We start from the raw sequence: 20,729 nt of genomic DNA, 5'->3' as shown, positions 1-20,729 counted from the left end.
AACATAAGGCAAACTTATTTTTTTAGTGAAAAAATATTGAGGGGGAAAAGTACACCTGACATTCAGGAATATATGGAAGATACAAGACAGTACTACACCAGTAGGGAAGATGAATTAGGGGAGAAATAGCTAAGATAAATATGGTAAGTGTGTATGAGATTGAACAAAAGATATTAGAGAAGCTTCAAAGATACAAAGAGTTGAGCAGTGTTTCATGGATTTTTTTTTTTTTAGGTGAAAAATTAGATAATTTCCAAAGCTGGAGCTGAATCAAATGTTAAATAATGGCAACAGGTGACTTAAAAAGAAGCTTACGGAACCTAGAACAAGTGCTTCGCTCGCTAAATTATCCTAGAGAGGTGGATTGTGTAGGGTGAGCTACAATATCAAACTTCTTTGTATTATTTTCAGTAATGATGTGAGGTAATGCTTGACATGAGGGGAGTATCTAAATAAAAATCTAGATTTTATCTGGGTCCTTTAAATTTTTTTCCTTGAAATGACTAAGAGATTTTTAGAAAGCAGTTAGGAGTTTGTTTCTAAGTAGGAATTAATGAAAAATTCCAACTCAGGAGATTTAAAACAACTTTTAGAAGTAGAAGCACAATATTGTTAGAATCAGGTGTGGTCTCTGTACAACGTTTAATCTCACGGAAGTGTAATGGATTTCGTTAGTTCTGTAATTTACCACCCTCGCACACTTAGCTGGGTGGTATTCCTTTTTGATTTGGGAGATTCTAGTTAATAGATTTCTTATGACAATTTATACCATGCTTGAAGATTGTTATTAAGCTATCTCACTTAAACCTTTAGCTTTAGTTTCCACTTTCCAAATGTGACTTACTCGCCTTTGTAGAATGTCACAAGGTACATTTCTTCTCTAATTCTGCCAACCTAATACAGTACTCCCATCATCCTCTTATCGTTTAATACCTCTTTTTCTTCCTCCCTGGGATGGCTGACTGGTTAAATGTTTCCCCCCCCTAGATTGCAGCCTGACATCTGGGGCGTTTTGTTTAGTTCACTGCAGCCCCCCACATCTAGAACTGCCTGGCACATCTTAGAAGCTAATTAGACATTTATTCAATGACCGTGTCGAGGGACAAGTCCAGATTAGGCATATGTTCAAGAAGTGAGGGAAACTGGGTTGGTTTAACGCAGTAGAATCCTAGATAGTCTTGTAAACTAGGGAAAGCTAACCAAGAGAAGGCTGCGAGTGAACAGATGCTGAGGAGACTAGGGAAGGTGTAGCTCTGATGACTGTTATTACGAGCATCATATGTGAGAAGCAGAAGGCATTCCCTAGTCTGCTCCCACAGTGTGTACCAGTCATATACTGGGTCCTCAAAACAGGGAAATCTCTACTATCCAGACTGGCAGGGGCTCAGTCAGTTTGAGTAGCCAAGTTTTCTTCTTCCCACTTTAAGTATTAACATTTTAACAGACATTTTGGATAGGAATAATTCTAAAATATACTGATGATTCTCCTGTCTTCTGAATACAGCATTCAAACATTTGATTTTCTTATTGACCCAAGAGTATCATTAAGAGCAAGTTTAGATTATCTTATAAGACAGTAATGTCTGCAGGGTTTATTGAGACGGGTAGTGCTACTTGCTGCTGCTTCAGGTTGCGCTCCCCGATCCGACATGCACACATACACGTACAGATACACACTCCGCGTATTTTGATTCTGTATACTTTTTGCCATTTTAAAATTTTTTCCTGACATCTGCTGTTTTTCGTGTTGGCCTGTCAATTTATAATGTCTGTTTCTCTTACTGTTTCTAGTCTAAGTCCTTAGAAACTAGGTAACCAAGATTTTTGAGATTGTTTAACTTAAGAGGTATTAAATGCAGACCTGACTGTTTTCTATTCATAATGTGGATAAAATGGACACATTTTGCTCTAAAAAAGTACTTTTTCAGTTCCTGTTTTGAACTGTCTTACAGAGAGACAAGGTTGCTAGAGCAGTTTTCTCACTGGGTAAATTATAATTTTACCCACGAACATAAAAGAGAGACAATTTATGTTTGTCCTGCAAAAAACAAAATATAATCTTATCATATTTGTTCTCTGCCTTATTGAAAAAAATTGGGCAGGGATGGGGAGATTTATGTATGTGTTTGAATTTTGTGGAAAACAAATGTTCTAAGTAAGTACATTATCACATCAGTTGAACAAATACTTTCTGTGCCTTGTTGTGAGAGAATCAGTGAAGGCACTTCTTGAGAAACAAGATCTGTGTGTGGAGACAGTTAGACAACAGTACAAGGCAGAGCATCAGGTGTCAGATCCTGAACACCTGGGGAGTTGTTCTGAGAGAGATCCTTGTGGATCAGAAAGATGGCTTCATGGGAGGCTTGAGATTTGACTGATGATGCACAAAGAATGAATGACAGATAACAAGAGTAGGATACCTTTCTGGGCTGGAGGAATTAGCGTAAGCTAATAAGGTAGATTCCAAATGGGCCTGATGTCAGGGGAAGATAGTAAACTGGTCAGCCTGGTCACAGTTGATAGCTTTTCCAGCCCTGTTTTCCTCATCTGTAACTTAGAATTCCTAATATTTTCCCTTTGCAGCTTTGTGATAAAGAGCAAGTGAGATAATGTGAGAAGTGTTCGCAAAACCGTAAAGCCTACTTGTGTACTGTAAGACCGTACATTTGCTTTATTAGTAGGAGAAAATGGACTAGATCGAGTAAGGCTAAGCTTTGGAAAATCAATAAATACTGTGGTAAATAGACTGTTGGTACTAAAGAGTTTTTGTTTCATAGTTAATTTGCCTACACTGGTTTAGAGTAGGGGATGGAATCTAAAGGGTCTTGTGCATCGCCTAATTATTATGGCTATTGTGTTAAATTATGAGTTTTGGACAGCATTTCTTTTATTTCCCTGATTATCCAACTTCGTGGCATTAAGCTTATTAAAAATCTTTTTCTGTTTTTCCTAACAGTTTGGTAAGGGGAGACACAGCAGCCTCTCTGCCCATCATCAGCTATTCCCTTACCTCATATTCACCTTATGTAGCAGAACTTCTGGTGGACTCCAATGTAGAGCTCATAGCAAAGAATGACTTACGCTTCATAGATACTGTCTACAAGGTACTTTGAATTTATGAAACAATAATTCTTTTAGAAGTCATTGAATGGTTTTCTTAAGATTAATGTTATTATAACTCAAATATATGCCGCATACATAGTTGACAGAGTATTTTCAGATGCATTTATCTCCTGTAAATGCAGTCCCTGTTATAATCAAGATGCAATTCAAGTTTGCTGTATGTGTCATACTCTAATGAATATGAGGACTGGTAATTGTCACTGGTTATCATTTGCCTTTTTTATATCAAATTTTAGTAAAATTTGGTATACTGGCAGAAGTTAGAGAGAAATGTGGTTTTAGTGAGTAAAGTTTGTGGTTCAGAAAATTGTGAGTTAATTTAGTTGTTTATAAGAAGGGACTACAACTTATGTTGGAACAACTTGTGTTCCTTGAGGTCTGAAACCATGTCTTATTATCTACTCTAGTACCTGCACTTGTACTATATGTATCCTGAACTTAATCTCATGTTTGATTTTTCAGAACCCTACTTTGTATCATTAATTTTTGTTCACGTACTGTGGTTTTCTTAACCTTTTTAAAAAAATAGTAAAGCCCATTTATCAAATCAAATCTTGATTTTTTTCTTTTTTAGGTAGAGTTTGATGAAATGATAGCCTTTAAATATAGTCTCTGTTTAATCTTCCCTTTCTTTGTCTCTCACCCCAGAAAGCTTCCATGGAAGCCTGAGAGGCACTTCTAGGAAATCCCAGGGTCCACAGAGTAGGTTTTGAAAATTACTGGTTTAATGTGTATCTCTCATTTTATACATGAGAAATTGAAACTCAGTAGCCTACCAACTTGTCTAAAAATCAAGTCATGATTTCTATAAACAAATAGAACCGTGGTTTTCTGATATCTGCTATAGTAATCTTGTTCAGCGAGCTAAGGAGTTTTTTTTTTTTTTTTTTTTAGTACCTATGAGGATATTTGAACTTTTTATATATTTCTTCATCTCTCTGGACAGCTATCTATACTCTGATACATCCCTAGCTAACTGTTTCCTACCTGTTCTCCTACCTGGTCAGGACTCACAGCACCCCTACAGGTTTCTTTAGTGCCCTATATATAATGGCTTAATCCTCCCCTCTCGCCTCTCAAAAATGGCAGTACATCCCTGACCAGGTGGTCATTTATAATTTTGGATTTTTGAAAGAAACTGCTCCCAATTATTTCATTGATCTGTTTCCTCTTTACAGCTTCTTCGTGATCAATTTAATTATAAACCAATCTTGACGAAAAAGCAGTTTCTCCAATGTGGATTTGCAGAATGGAAAATCCAAATTATATGTGATATTTTGAATTGTGTGATGAAAAAGCACAAGGAGTTGAGTGGTCTTGAGAAGGTAATTTTATTAATAGATTTTAACTTAGGCTAAGTTGCTATATTTTAATGTTAAAAAGTCAATACCCTAGTCAGCAAATTAATGCATAGTGCAATTACTGCACTATTCACAGGTCTGGATAACCTTACAATGCCTGATGTTTGCTTTAAATACTAGTGACTTGTTTTTGCACATTTGTGACTTGGAGCTACTAGTCCTAAACTAATAGTTCAAACATAATACATTTTCATCACTTTGTAACTTTCAAGAGACGTGTAGTCTCATTAGACTCGGCATTATTTGGCAGTCACATTTCGTATGAAAATTTAAGTGATAGAGGAATTTAATATATACATCATGCTTTCCCACATAATTTATGACATCTTAATACCTTTTTTTTAGGCTCCATCACAACAAAGAAAAAAAATCAGTTCTGCTAAGTCAGAACCTTGTTCAAGCGCTGAGAAGACATCAACTGAACCTGTGGGCATTGACGTCACTGGCAGGTTTATGACTTCGGGAAAGGTGGGAAAATACAAAGAGAATGCGTTGTGTAGTGTTAAGAGTTACCTACCTAGTCAATCCAACGTATAAGGTTCACTTTTCTGACTAGCATCTGGTAAAACATTCTGCTTAGACATTAGAGTGTAAGGATTTTTAACAGTGCATATCACATATTATCTGGGAACATTCCTAAAGTTATAAGAAGAGGGTAGAAACGTACAACTGAACAGCCTTTCTCTTTATATTTCTAATCTTTAATTCTGCCTCTTGCGATCATGAACATTTGCACTTAATTACATATCTAGTCTTCCTAAAGACCCTCCCTTTACTTACAGTGATAGGTCATGATTTACGTACATTCATATTTCTATACCAGGACTGTGAATTATCCAATGATTGACAGTTCCTTAAATCTATAATCTGGTTTTGGGGTAGTGTTTTGAATATTTTCTCTTTGTTGGTAGATATCTTCCCTGCCTTTGTCTGCTTCAAGCACCTGTGGCTGAATGAGTCCAATGCCTTTAGGGATAGTTTTTCCATCTCCAAGGGAAAATGAAGCCAAAATATTATTTTATAATGGTAAATATACTTTCAGCTGTCTTCCACCTTGGGCAAGCCCTTTGAGATTGAAGGATAGACTACCAGATGAATAACCGATGTGTCATTAGATAAAGGAATGTGGGTATTTTTTGGCTGAAGTAAAATCTAGGGAATTATTTTTCCCCAATTCAAAATATGAATTATATAAACAGAATCTGTGAAGATATTTATACTTTATGCCATTATAAAAAGTAGTGACATTTAACTGTAAGAAAAAGGCTCTTATGTCAGTAACTTTAAAAAAAAATATGCCTGTTTTGCTCCAGGTGATGAGGGCAATATGAAAAGGAATGTAAGTGTCTTGTATCCTTTCCCAACTAGAATTTGTCTAAACAGGGATTTTCTTACACTGATTTTTTTATATTCATTGTGCTTAGCACAGGATTAGGTCCACTGTAAGGACTTACTAAGTATGAGTTGATAGAACTGGATGCATTTTTCAATCTTCTATTTCAGTATGGGGGCTGAGGGGTGATCTAAATTGTCCTAACAAAGAAAGATACAAAATTTGAAGACATTAGACTTTTTAATTTTCGTAAGATAAAGTTTCCTTTGTTATCCATCAGAATTTTGTAAATTACATCAAATTCTTAATTCTCAGAAATTTGAATAGTTATTAAAAGTATTCCAGTTTAGAAAAGTTGGAGTAGTAAGTGCATTCCTTTGTTTACATGAAAAACTGAGTCAATACTGAAGCAAGTTGTCTCCTCCCCAGTGCCTTCTCTGGGGTGGTAGTTGTGACTTCTGTGTCACATGTGCTGAGTTCATGTTCATACGTGGATTGCCCGTAGAAAAGGAAGTAGGCAGAAGAGTCCTACGTAAACGCGGTTTGACCTGGTGCCCTTACTCTCAGGACTTTCCCTTAGTTTGAATTGTTATCGACAGTCTTATGTTTTGTGGTTTGTTTAATACAAAAAAAAAAAAATTGTAATGAGTCCTACTCATGAAGCCAGTTCTTGATTATCTACATGTGAATAGTGTGTTAACCTTTTAAAAATAACTTCTTCTTATGGAACATTTCAAACCTGTACAGAAGTATCCATTCTCTGATTCAGCAATTTGTCAACTCTTCGCTAATCTTGTTTCTTCTTAATTGTAACCACTTTTCCCAACATCTTTTCTCCCAAACCTGAAACCATTTGAAACAAGTCCCAGACATCATTGAATAAATATTTCAATACTTTTGTAAAATATAAGAATGCTTTTTAAAAATCATGACCACAATTGTATCATCACACCTAAAATAATAAGTTTGTAATATTTGGTATATGCATATGTGGTAATTTAAACTTCTGTAAATCTTAAATGGAAGATAGGATGTTTGTTTTGAAAAATTACTATGTGTATGTTTAAAATAATTGTGGAGAACAGGGAAGCATCTCTGACATGTTTTTCTCTGTGCAGAAGAAAGCTGTGGTGATCCGGCACCTGTACAATGAAGATGGTCCTAACATTCCTGAAGATACAGTAACAGATGTTAATGAAGCATTTGATATTTGTGACTTAAAGGCTGCTGAAATAAAGATTCCTGAATTACAGGTTCCTGAAATTAAGTGTGAGCAGCAAGTAAGAATCTGGGACTTCTTTAACAGATGCTGATATTTCTTGCTTTGATATACATGATTATTTCCGCATCTAATCTTTGGAATGTTTCTAGCCTTTTAAATTATTGATCATGACATGTTACCTTTGTTACCATTACTTAAGAATCAATAAGTCTTACTGAATATAATTCAAAAGATATTATTTGCTGCTTATATTTAGGGTACTAGGAGAGATGTCATGGTTAATGCAAAGATGAATAAGACATAGGACTTGACTTCAAGGAATTGACAATCTGATGAGAGATAGAGATATACAACTTTGTTTAGTGAAGGTTCTTTATCACCTCTTCCCCATATTGATGAATGGAAAAAAATGGTGCATTACCACCTTTTCAGTTTCCTTTTGGGGCCCTTGCTGTCTTTTGCTCTCTTTCTCTCGGAATATCGTTGCTATTACTTTATTGCCACAGACCCCATTATAGTGTCTCGTCTCTACTGCTTCTGTTAAAACTTCTTTTTCTGTCCGTCTTCTATGTCTTGTGACTTCTGTACATTTTGGTATACAGTTGGCATTTAAAAACTACCAGATGGGGCTTCCCTGGTGGCGCAGTGGTTGAGAGTCCGCCTGCCGATGCAGGGGACACGGGTTCGTGCCCCGGTCTGGGAGGATCCCACATGCCGCGGAGCGGCTAGGCCTGTGAGCCATGGCCGCTGAGCCTGCGTGTCCGGAGCCTGTGCTCCGCAACGGGAGAGGCCACGACAGTGAGAGGCCCACGTACTGCAAAAAAACAAAAACAAAAACAAAAAAAAACTACCAGATGACCATTAGGCTTACTTCCCGTTTATAGCAAACGGAACAATCTCATTTCTCGGTCATTTCCTCTTAGCTTTCTGCTAGATCTAGTTATAAGAAGCTAATCACTTATAGTTTTATTGTACAAACTGATACTGTTCTAAGAGCTTTATACAAATTAATCCATTTAATCTTACAAGACCCAAATGAAGTTGGCACTCTTGTCATCTTTTTCTTTTTAGATAAGGAAATTGAGGCATCGGGCATCTCGCATGAGCTAGTTTAAGTGTCCAAGGTGCCTGCTCCAGAAGTAGCGCTCTTAACTCTCATGCTCTCCTGCCTGCTGTAACTATTGAAACAACATGTGGAAATGGGAATACACTGAATTACAGGAATTTTAATCTGTGTAATATTTTTAATCTTTCTAATCATTTTAGGATACAGAAGTCAATCCTGAGATTATTGCACTACAGACTATGCTTGCTGAATGCCAAGAAAAGCTGAAGAAACTGACTTGCATAGAAAGTAGATTAGAATCTTTGGAAGAAAAAATGAAAGGGAAAGTGATGGTGAATGAAAAAACCTGGGCTGATCTTCTAAGTCGTGTCACTCTTCTTGAAACAGAAATGCTTTTATCTAAAAAGGTATTTTCTTCCTTTACATTTATAGAATATCTCAAGATACAATAAAGTAATTCCTTTGTTCATTATTAGTTTCTTATTTGGAATGTTAAATAAGAGAATACTTAGGTAATGGGAAGTGTTCAGTTGGGATGAAGACCTGTTTAGGAACACCCTGTTTGGTGATGGTTGTTGTGACTATTGCTTTTCTCTTCATCAAATAAGATAATCTAACAAACTTGTAAGCTGAGCTTTTAGAGACAGTTATGTCATTTCTGGTCCTAGCCTGTCTTTCCTTCCTAGAAAGTTAGTAGATTCAAGTTTTCTCTCCTTCCACATTTAAGAGATCATTTTTTATATGTAGGGATTTTATGTTTTGCTTGTAAATAAAATAATCAAAAGTATTTATTATGTCATCTATATATTTTATGCTTAGCAGTAAGAGCATAAAAATGAGAACATACCTTTTTATTTTATTCTAAATACTAAACCATATCATTCCAGAATGATGAATATATAGAGTTTAATGAGATGAGTGAAGACTGTGCTTCTAGTAGCGACATGGATAATCTCAATCCGGGTAAGTTCTTGGTGTACTGGAATTGGTGATATGGTAAGGAGTTTTCACAAAAATGTTTTTATAGTATTTGGTCATTTTAATTATCCTCAAACCTTATTTTTTTAGAAATTGCAAAGCTCCTAAGAACAAAGAAAATATCAAACTTACAGACCATAAGTCAAGGATTGCTAGAAAAGCCAACTTACATGTCTTACATGTAGTAGTTGAATAAATTCCAGTGTACAAAATTGCAAACTGTTAGAGATGTTTTACTCTTTTAATTGCAAAGTGCTTTAGAATAATAAATGGACCTCCAAAGTTTCTAATTTAAACTTAAGTAGTAGCTTTTGCATATGTAAATAATATATGTAAGAGAAAAAAAAACACATTTGTCAGTAACCTGTAAAGTGTTACAGACCTCTTGCATTTCAACAGTTCACTGATGGTGATAAAATGAGAAGGACCTAAAATTAGGACAAATCTGCTCCGTGTCACTTAACCTCACTAGGCTACTGACATTGTCATTGTGACGGAGCAGCAGGGATAAGATTTCTGAGCTGCTTTTCAGTTAAAGCTTTAATTTTTTTGATTCTTACACTTTTTGAAAAGACAAAGGTCTAAATGTTGTCGTGCTTGTAATTAAATCATATTTGCAGAAGAGATATTTTGTCCAGTTGAGAATTCATAATGAAGCTAACTTTTTAAATCTGTGGGTGTTTAACCTCATTAAATCTTTCAGCTACTATGTGTATAACAATTTAACAACAACACATTGTAGTGGTAACTACAGGCCTGCACTGTTCCAACTGCGATAGTAAAGCATTTAATTCTCAAAGCAAGATAAGTGCTATTATAACGCATATTTTACAGATGAGGAAGGGAGATTAAATAATTGCCAAAGGCCACACAGCTGTTGAATGATGGGACATGTTGGAAAAGAGGCAAACTAGCTTTGACGTTTTCTCTTCAACACTACATATTCAGTGCATGTGCCAGTTTCATTGCACAGAAAACAAGTTCAATAATTAGGTTATTAAATAAAATTATTTGAGATGCTGCTTCTGGCAGTAGATTTATTATAGACTACAAATTTCAGATTTGGTAGAAGTTGACTTTTTTCCATTTATCCTTCATTCATTACTCAACAAATTTCAAAGCTCAACTCTAAGATCCTTGAGAGCAAGAACTTTATCTTATGGTCTGTCTAGCGTAACGTCTGTGCTTCTGTCACCAGTATCTATCTGTATATGGTAGAAATCAAGTTTTTATGCATTGAAAGAATACTGAAGTCTGCTATTTGCAAAACATTGCCTTTTCCAAGTTCGATTTCACCTGTTTGGGCTTAGTACTTTTTAAATAACAGGTTACAGAACATACTTTTAACACATTAGTCCTATGCTAGGACTTAAGAATGATGAGCAGATAGACCACTATCTGAAATGGATTATAGATTATGAATGAGTTGAATACCTAGTCTCAAAAAAATGTATAATCTGACCCTGATCAGTTGAGTCAAATTTATGAAGCCTGACACATTACACCTTACCTCTCCATGCTACCTGGAAGCTGAGGGTTTGAATTCCTTTTGATGTTGAGAGTGACAGTTCACCAGTCTGATCTGAGGATCATGTTAAGTTGGGAATGCTTTTGGTGAAGTTCATGCCCATTAGTAAGTAGAGGAATGGAGCAAACAGGCAAGAGAAGGAGACAGGAGAGACTGTGGCTCCATGAGAGACCAGAGTCCTCACGTGCTAACACTTTGTTCCCTGATTGAGGTTGTCTGTGTAGGCTTACAGTTAAACTATGTAAACCAGTTTAAATGGGTACCTGATTTTTTTTTTTTTTCGCCTTGTTTTTGCAGCCAAGTGTACCATGACTAAAAACATAGGGCTTATGAGATTGGTTGGACAGGAACTTGTTTTATCTCTGATGTTCTATATCCAATTCGATGGTAGGAAAGCCTTGCCATCATTTTGTTGAATAATATCAGGATACTAGAAATGGAAAGTTGTTCAGTTCTTTAATAAATCTGTGAACCTGAATTTTAAGCAATTTTTTTCCATACATATCAACTTAGGGTGGAATGTTTCCTGATTTTTAGGAAGTACATATAGTCAGTTTTAATAATAGTTGCCACCATTTTAAGAAAAGAATATACACGGATCAGTAGCTTATTTAAAAATACATTAACCTGCATATTCAATTGATTGCTATTATGATAAAGATAATGTTACTTTTTGTGATCTTTATTGACCAGTTTTTTTTTTTTTTTTTTTTTTTTGCGTTACGCGGGCCTCTCACTGCCGTGACCTCTCCCGTTGTGGAGCACAGGCTCCAGACGCGCAGGCTCAGCGGCCATGGCTCACGGGCCCAGCCGCTCCGCGGCATGTGGGATCCCCCCAGACCGGGGCACGAACCCACGTCCCCTGCATCGGCAGGCGGACTCTCAACCACTGCGCCACCAGGGAAGCCCTATTGACCAGTTTTTAATATCCAGATCTCCATATGCAGGTCATTATCCTAAAAGAATATTAAAAACTCATCTAGACCTATACCAGTAGGCACTTTATATTGAGAGGTTTATGTTTCTTCCCTCTATACATGAAATTTTAGATATTTGACTCTACTATGAAAGGAAAGGTAACCTAAAAATTAATTTCTCCACAGATAGAAAAAGCAAAGAGGAAAGGCAAGCAAATATTCCTTTGTCCTCTGGTTATCGTATGGTATCATCCGATTCAACTCCCAGAACCTCAACTGTTAATTACTGTGGTTTGAAAGAGATTTCTGAGGTAAGAAGAACTGGCAACTACTTAGGTGATTTCCTCTGTAAGGTCAGGAGAACAAGCAAGCATTAGATTTAGTTGCAGAAGCCATGGGCAAGAAAAATAGTGAAACTGTAAATCTTAATCTCATAAAAATTCTTTGTGATAAATAAACGGTACTTAATGCAATGTTTTAGACTGTGTTCTATATGTTCACGGTCCATCTCTGATTATGGTTTCCTTTGAGAAATGGCTTAAATTTGTTGCTTTTTAAATTAAAGGAAACAACAATCCAGAAAATGGAAAGGATGAAAAAAATGTAAGTAACAGAAAGGGGCAACAGAAATTCATTTCTCTATAGGGAATTGTGTTGGATTACGATATATAAAGAATGTGCGTGTGTGTTTCAAACCTTGAAGGTCTCTCAATCAGGTGTGGAATTTCCTTCAAGACTCCAGTGGATAATAAATCCACCTCCAGTTATGTGTTTGTGAGATAAGTCACTGTTTTTGTTTCCAACAAGTGATGTAAAACATTGTTAATGGAATTAATTGGAGATTAAAGAGTGCAGTGATGTTTTTGGTTGATAATCAAGAAGTTATCTATTTTTGATAACTACTTTATCAAAATATTAAATTGTGTATGTAGATGGATGGTTCGGAGACATTTTAAGTATTGTGAAAGTATTGCTAGTCCTTTTCAGAAAATTGTTGGTATGGTAGTACTAAATATGATACTTTTATCTAGTACAAATATGAAATTACATGATTTTTTTAAAGAACAGTTGAAAGAAAATATGAAATGAAATTGTGTAAGATTATCATGCAGCCTACTACTTTAAAAGACTATATATATTTTTTTTTTTTTGGAAATTGAGATGCGCCGAAATAACTTATGCTTCAAGAATTAAAGACACATAATTGACTCCAGTTGTTTTTCCTCCCCTTCTGGCCATAGTGTACTTACTAACAGTAACTACCTATAAATAATCACTGAAATTTATTTAAGGCTCAAAAGCATAACTGCAGCAACCTAGTTCCTATGCCTCACTATGAATTTGTTATTTACTTAATATATTATTTATGTATTATATTCCAGGTTTGAAGAAACTGCAGAGTTACTGAAATGTCCAAATCACTAATTATAGAATTTTCTGCATGAACCTCTCTAGGACTTTGGCTCCTGTACATAGAGTTCTCTATACAGTTTTAATATACTGTAATATTTTTATTAGAATTTGAATTCCATTTGGTATATTAGCTTTTTCATTCAATGTTGAATAAATACTTAAATATTTTTGTGCTGTGCTTATACCGCTTTACAGTTTTACTATTCTTAGGAAAACTTAGGTGCCAGTACATTTCTTTTACAGCGTGAAGTCATTCCAGCACTGTATTTTTGTGTTGACATTTGTTGGCAGCGTGCTAAGTAGTTTTTTCAAGTACAGGCTTGAGGACCATGGTTTACATCCTGTTGGAAACACTCCACCTGGGACTTGCATATTGTCTCCAGGAGGCTCTCATACATACCATCTTGCCGTCTGTACTGACGAATATCTTGCAATGAAAAAGTTAAATATGCTCATTGAGATTGAAATACAACAAAAATACAGCTATTTCACGCTCAGTCAAAAGGCAGCAACACGCTTTCAGTTAACGTTGAGGAAGTTAGGGCATGGTTCTCCTTTTGTATTTGAAAGCAGGTTGGACAATGGTGAAAATGTGCCGGGTATTTTAGTGCTCTACTCTGTAACACATTTTAAGAGCAGCAGCTCAGACCCAGATGGTGGCCATTCCTGTATTACAAGATACACAGTGAGAGTTTTTTTGTTTCTTGTTTTTTTAAATGATGGGAAGTTATATATCTTTCTAGAGAGAGAAAAAGTCTTAGAGGAAGTTAAATTAAAAGAAAAATGAAATTCATTTTAAAATACTAGATAAATTCTCTTATTTATTCCTATGCTTATATAAATGTAATTTGATATTTGTCACCTATGGAACATTAACAGTAAGTTAAAATTCTAAGTAGAGATAACTTTTAAGAAGGCATTTTTAATATTCTACTACAGGTACATGTGTAGTCATCATACTTTAAAATTATGAACTTTTGAAGTTAGCATACAACTTTGACTTTAGTAGTTTCAGTAAATATTTCTAGAATTAATGAATCCAATTAGCTTAGTTTTTTCAATTGTAAAAAATTATGAATCGAGATTATAAAAGAAACTACTTTGTCAAGTAAACTTCTAAAAATTCAGCATCAGCATGGAATTGTAGCACCACCTTGTGGTTTACATGCCCGTATTTTACATTTTATTAAGATATGTGATTTCCTGTAAAACATAGGATCATATTTTCCCTTTTGAAAAACTCACTTCCAATTTTAAAAAGAAGTGTTTTTGAAATTTTCTTTTTTGTGCAAGAGAGAAGAAAAAATCGTCTTCTTTTCTCACGGTCTCTTTTTCCCCTCCCTCTCCTTTTTCCTTTATGTTAGTGTACATATATACCAATTAGATGATTTTAAAATTTTAAATTTCCTGATATACATTAAGTGTGCCAAGTATAAGTTTCTATTGAAAATACAGTAAAAGATGTCTTATATTATCTAGTGGAAATTTGGAATCCAAATTTTTTTTATACTTTTATCTAACAACTTAAACAGGAACTAATGAAATCAACACATAACGCCACCAGACATTTATACTTACAAAGAATCTCACTGTACTACTTTGACAACGTAATCTTTGGGGAAAAAGAAAGCAAATTTGACTTCACTGAAGTTATTGAAGAGAGAACAATTATTTGTTATTCTAATTCTCTTAGAAATAGTAGAAAAGAAATTTCCCTCTTAGGTAATTAGTAGTTGGTAACCACAGACCAGCCCCTTTTGATTAACTTGAAGGTCTTGAGAAGGTAAGGGAGGGGAGTCCTGGAGAGATTTGGAGCTACATAATTAAACCCGTAGTTAACTGGAATTTTCGCTAACTCCATCCCCTTAATTCTCCCGTAAGTGGGATGAAAGGTAATGTATTATACTGACCGCAAAGGCATCAGCAGCCGGTGTGGCCCTGTTTGTACTGTGCGCTGTGAATACAGCTGCACAGAGGTCAAATAGAAACACTAAGAATGCATAAGGTGAAGTAAGAAGAAGTAAAGTCAACCGTATGAAAATTCTAGGCAAAGCCAAGGACTATTAAGTTGGAAAAAGTAGTTCTATATTTGTTTGTTTTACTTTAACGCTTAGTAATGTAATGTTTTAACGTGTAATACATTCCCTAAAAAATGGAACTTCAAGCCTTTGGAGCTGCATTTCATGCTACTCATTCCTCACAGCTTTACATCATTGACAGGCACTTGGAGAAGCATTAAAGAGAAAAAGAACCTTGTCAATTTTACAAGCTACAGCACTTTTCGAGCTCCTATAACATTATAGATTTAATTTTTACTTTTTAATAATCCCAAGGTTCCCCTAGTGAAAACGTCAGGTTGTTTATACTACTCATTCAAAGAGTGAAGAAAGCGGTAGCGACCCTGAGAACGTGCAGATTTATTGGGGTGGGAGGGGATTTTTTAAAATCCATACTCATTTTATCATGGTTTTTATTTATTTCTAATACATGTAGGAATGGGTACTGTATAGAATGTATGTCTTATTTTTCTCTGAAGTCCACTAAATCACTAATAGAAATTATTCGATTAAAAACATTTTTAATGCAAAGTATTCAACTCAGCATTTTGAAATTAAGAACCAGCGTGCTTATTCAATAAGTATCCCGAATGTATGTTATTTGAATTATACGTTATAGATGGGTGTTAAGAAAAAGGAGAGAATCATAATTTTAGTTACCCAGGAAGGTTGAAAGGTGGGTATTAGAGTGATAGGAAGGCTGAATATTTTGGAACACTAACTGGCGCCTAGTAAGTCCTAATTTGTAGATATAATCCTTCGGTTCACTTAAATTGCTGTGCACTTGGAGTGCAATCAACTTATTAAATCATGGGGCAGAGCTCTTCAATTCGCTTGGTGTTGAAATCCTCAAAGACGTGTCTTGATTGTCTCTGTGGACTGGCCTCTCTTAAATCGTGCTTTTGCACACTTTCTTTTGCTGAGAGTGACTTCCCCTTCCATCTGGAAAATTTCTGCTTATCCTCTAAGACACTGTACCTTCCTTGGAAAGACTTTTCACAATTACAGAAGCCAAATTATATTCTCTCTTTGCTGCTTTATAGTACCTTGTTTATATTTCTTATTTTCACACCAATTACATAGCTCTTACTTGTTTATATGAAGTTAATATCCATTACTTCTGTTTTTGAGGGTTTTGGTTTTCAATCTTTCTTCCAATGTTTATTTCCCTTAGTGCCTAGCATTTGTTCAAAGTAAGTGGTAGTTAATATTTATCTGGTGACCAAATTAATATCAAATTATAATGAAATTATAGATTATAATCAAGGTTTCCTGATAAGTAAGATTTTATCAGGTTGAAGCTGTGGTCTGGTCAGTCCTGCTACATCCTTTCTATGGAAGGAATGTGTTGACAGAGGAAAGATACAATCAGTATACGTTCTAGACAAGGGTTATCATACCTTATATGTATGCTGATGAATACATTTACAATGACGCTTCAAGTGTTTACTAGGTGCCGGTTAGTGTTGCAGGCACTGGCCATAAGCAGAGTACAGGTATAAGCATGATTACTGTTCTCCTCAACTAACAGCTGAGCAGGAGAGACAGATAAGCAGTAACAGTGTCTAGTAAGTTCTAAAAGGGAGCTGTCATGCATCTGAGGAATCTGGGGTAGAGGAAACGGCGTTCACCTGAGTCCTGAAGGATGAGTGATGGGGGCGGGTAGCCAGGGAAGAAGGGGTAAAGCAGAAGGCCTAGCATGAAAAAAAATCAAAGGCCGGAGAGGAAGGCCGCTGGGACGAAGTCCACTAGGGCCGACATGCGGAGTGTAGTGTAGGTGTGGGAGGCGGCGGTACAGTGGCTGAAGATCAGTTTACCCAGGCCCCAGCAGAATATCGACCAGAGTTGGGTTTTTGAAGGATTTGATTTAACGCTTCGGTATGGAGAATGAATGAGAGGTGGCAGGCCTAGAGGGAGAGCAACCGTTTAGGAGACTACTGCAGTAATCTAAGAAACGCAGGAAGCGGGACTCCAATTATGATGGCAGAAGAGATGGAGGGACATAATGGGGTTTGGGAGAATGTATTTTTTCCCTTGAAGGCTGTCTTACATAAGAAGCTCAATAAGTCCAATTTAAGGACTGTCCGATTTGGTATCTGCATTGGGGGATGGGGGATGATACCACGCTAATGTTTAGTTTAATACTTTGCCCAATTAGTCCTGGATCTACAATCTTATTAGAAATACAAAATCTTCAGCCTCTCTCCTGACCTACTGAGTCAAATTCTGCATTGCACTGAGAACCCAAAGTAATTTGTAGCGACCTTTCATTTGAGGAACTCTAACTTACATTTACAAAGCTCTTGCTTCATTATCATAATCAATATTTGGTCTGAGCCTTAAATTCAGATTCTTCTGAGTTGCTTTCATCTAAACATGACGTTTTATAGTCCGTGTTTAATATCTTGGACATTTTCCCGTTTGGATGGCTTTAGGCTTTTGAATACATTCATTGAAATGATTTTTTAAAACTCAGTTGAATTACATATAACTATAACATATAACTATATATAACTATGAGTTAAAACATCCTTTCTCTAAAATTAGGTGTAAACTTTATACAAATTAATGTTTGGTGTCTCATCAGCTGTGGTCCCTCACTAAGCATGTGTGGGACATACCAGTATCTTCTGTCTGAAATACCTGCATGTATGCTGAGAAATTCCTAGTTTTTTACCTTAATTATGTTGCTCAAAGTGTAATGGGCAATCTCCTTCTGCATACATAGAAACTTTTCAGTATTATGTCACAGAGTCACCTTTTTGAAATCATGGAAAGTGATTATTAGCGATCTATATTTTGCACGTAAATTTATATTCAGTGATACATGGTCTTATGAATTTTTTTTTTTTTTCGGGCGCGCCGCGTGTCTTGCTGGATCTTAGTTCCCCAACCAGTGATCGAGGCTGGGCCCCTGGTAGTGATGAGAGAGCCGAGTGCTAACCGCTAGAACGCCAGGGAAGTCCCTTACAAATGCTTAAAAAAAGAGAAAAATGTATTAAGTACAGCCCAATTTGAGAAGTGTTAAAATGAGAGAGGAACAAGATGCAGATTTAGATTTAAGAAACATATTTAGGAAGCAGTCTCAATAGATGGATCGGGCCTGAGGAGAGGAGAGGAGAGGAAGGTGCAAGCCACTAGGAGTTCACCAACTTTACCGTGTCCTCTTACTAGTCTAGGATCTCATTTATGTTTTCAAATTCTGTTAAGTGGTAGTCTGTTGATGTTCAAACTAGAAAACTAAACACCACAGCTGAAGACTTTAATGAGTGTTTAAAAGTTGAAAGCTTCTCGGTATTCCATTATTCTTTTCTCAAATTTGCAACTTTCTGGAATCACTGTGTTCTCTTCTACGTTCCCTCTTCACATACTGTGCTGGCCTTTCCACGACCTTATCCATTCTGTTCCATCCACTTGAAATGCTCCTTACCCACCTCTCTGTCTCCTGCCCTCTGCACCAGGTCTAGCTTACTTCTTCTCATCCCACAGCTTTCAGATCAAACATAACTTCCTTCCGGTCACATCCCCTAATTCCCCAGCATATTTTAGACTCCCTATGACATACTGTTAAAGCACCCTGTAATTCCCCTGCATTTCAATTTGTACATTATTAAAGCCCTTATTTGCAATTACTGCATGGGGTCTCTCCTCCCTGCTATGTTTCACGTGAGAAGGGATGTGAGTTTTGTTTACTGATGTGTCCTCCATCCCCAGCACAACACCTGCTACATAGGACATTCTGAATTCATTTTGTGGTTTGTTAGATGAACACTTTAAGACCCCCCTAACCGCTCCCCGCCCCCGTATTTATATAATATGAAATTGGAGGCAACTTTTACTGATTTCTAAATCTGACATCCTAAATTAATTTCATTAATATCAACTCTTTATTTAGATGCTATATCACATTGCTCTATCTGGTAATATATTTAAATGTGGAAAAAAATATGTAGCATTAATTTCTAAGTTGGTAACTTATAACATAATTTCCCATACTTTAAGCAATAATAATTTTGAGCCTTAATACAGGGAGTTTCTCCTAATAAAGGTGAGCAATTTTTAGGAACTGCCACGTTTTTAAAAGTTTGCATAAAACTATCTAGGTCTCATTTAAAGCACTAAAAGCCAGCGAATTTTTACAGAAAATGAGATTTTTGCTTGCAGCAATACAGCAGACAGGCTATTAAAAAATTTTAAGAACTCCTGCAACAAATCATCAAATATTCTGGAGGAAATACACTAAATACTTATCATAAGAAATTAAAAAGAAATTCCTAAGGACCCAAAGAAGAGGAAGCAGAATTCCAAGTATTAAGCTTGCAGCTGCCCTGAGGTAGTTTGCTGACAGTAGGAACCTAAGGCCTTGAGGGTTTTTCCTCCTGTTTTTCCCTCAGCCTTACTGTGGAATAATTTACATACAATAAATTCGCCAGTTTACATGCATAATTCAGTGAGTTTTTACAAATACATACGTTCATGTGAAGACCTCCTGAATCAAGATGTAGAACGTTCCCCTCTGCAGCCAGTCCCCCCCCCTCCATCCCTGGCCCCTTAACAACCACTGATTTACATGCTGTCATTTTAAGGTTGCCATTTCTAAAATTTCATGTAAATGTAATCTCTACAGTATCTTCCTTTTGAGATTCACCCACGTTGTATTAGTTCATCCCTTTATATTGCTGAGCCATATTTCATTATGTGGAAATACCACAATTTCTTTATGACTCATCAGTTGATGGACATTGGGTTATTTCTGGTTTGGGAATGTTATGAAGAAAGCTGCCGTGGACATTAGGATGCAAGTCTATCTGAACATACACTTTTGCTTCTCTTGGGTAAATAGTAAATACCTAGCAATGGAATGGCTGGGTCATGTGACAGGTTATGTTTAACTCTACGAGGAGCTGCTGCTACACTGTTTTCCAAAGCGGCTGTGCCCTGTTAATTTTCCCAGCAGTCATCTGAGAGTTCCACTTGCTCTGCATGCTCACCCACACTTGGTTTTGTCAGTTTCTGAATGGGTGTGTGGGGTGAAAGGTGGAAAGTTAAGGCTTAACATTATGTTCTGCCTTGACACCTGGTAAGATTGGGAGGGTCTCACACGGCCCCACCACAAGCTCCCCTCCCCATTCTGCTGCCGCGGAAAAGGTTCTCTAGCCAAACGAACCTCCTTATCGGGGGGCAGGCACAGTTCCTGCTCGTCCCTGAGTGGCTGCTTTTAGTTCCATGCCAGCCACAGAGTTATTCAAAGAAACCAATCACATCTTCCTGCAGCAACCAGGGGTCACCTCACCCTCATAATGCTACAAAGCATGCTTCTTACAGCCCCCAGCTGGCCACTGTGCCCAAGTGCAACTCCCACATGGCCCTGCTTGGCCTGTAGCATTGTCTTCCCACAGGTGGTGAGTACCTGTAACTTATAAACTGTTCAGAGATCTCACCTGTCCTGTGTTCAGCCATCCCCGTCACCCTACGGTGGGACTCTGCGCCTCACCAGTGAATAGTGAATAGGAGGTGACAGTGTATAATGGTATCTCATGGTGGTGTAAGTTTACATTTCTCTAGCATGTTGAGCATCATGTCCTTATTTGCTATCTGTATATCTGCTTTGGTGAAGGTTTGTTCAGTGCTCTTCCCTATTTTGTGATCTGGGTTGTTTGTCTTCCTATTGAGTTGAAAGAGTCCCTTGTTGAATACACGTGTTGCAAAGATTTTCTCCCACTCTCTGACT

The 20,729-nt window shown here is 36.6% G+C and overlaps 1 protein-coding gene across 17 annotated transcripts in view; it reads left to right on the top strand.

Annotated features, from left to right (window-relative positions):
• CEP44 (centrosomal protein 44) overlaps positions 1–20,729 on the top strand; it is a 171,690-nt gene that overhangs the window by 6,868 nt on the left and 144,093 nt on the right. For 9 of the 17 annotated variants that reach the window (XR_003428973.1, XR_003428974.1, XM_027087982.1 and 6 more), the window contains 8 exons: positions 235–373; positions 2,957–3,104; positions 4,302–4,448; positions 4,830–4,952; positions 6,936–7,097; positions 8,306–8,512; positions 8,993–9,068; positions 11,715–11,839. Coding sequence is in view for 13 of the 17 variants with exons in the window: in XM_027087982.1 (XP_026943783.1) it covers positions 285–373; positions 2,957–3,104; positions 4,302–4,448; positions 4,830–4,952; positions 6,936–7,097; positions 8,306–8,512; positions 8,993–9,068; positions 11,715–11,839 (1,077 nt within the window). In the remaining 4 variants the exon portion in view is untranslated. Of the gene's footprint in view, positions 1–234; positions 374–2,956; positions 3,105–4,301; positions 4,449–4,829; positions 4,953–6,935; positions 7,098–8,305; positions 8,513–8,992; positions 9,069–11,714; positions 11,840–12,093; positions 12,132–12,910; positions 13,109–20,729 lie in introns of those variants that run through there. The other 8 variants (XR_003428971.1, XR_003428972.1, XM_027087985.1 and 5 more) reach the window with 4 other exon arrangements.

The sequence above is a fragment of the Aethalodelphis obliquidens genome, unplaced genomic scaffold (genome assembly GCF_003676395.1).
Source record: "Aethalodelphis obliquidens isolate GAN/ISIS:26980383/991018 unplaced genomic scaffold, ASM367639v1 scaffold61, whole genome shotgun sequence".
Lineage (NCBI taxonomy): Eukaryota > Metazoa > Chordata > Mammalia > Artiodactyla > Delphinidae > Aethalodelphis > Aethalodelphis obliquidens.
Note: the sequence above shows the minus strand (reverse complement) of the source record. Positions and strands in the feature narration are given on the sequence as shown.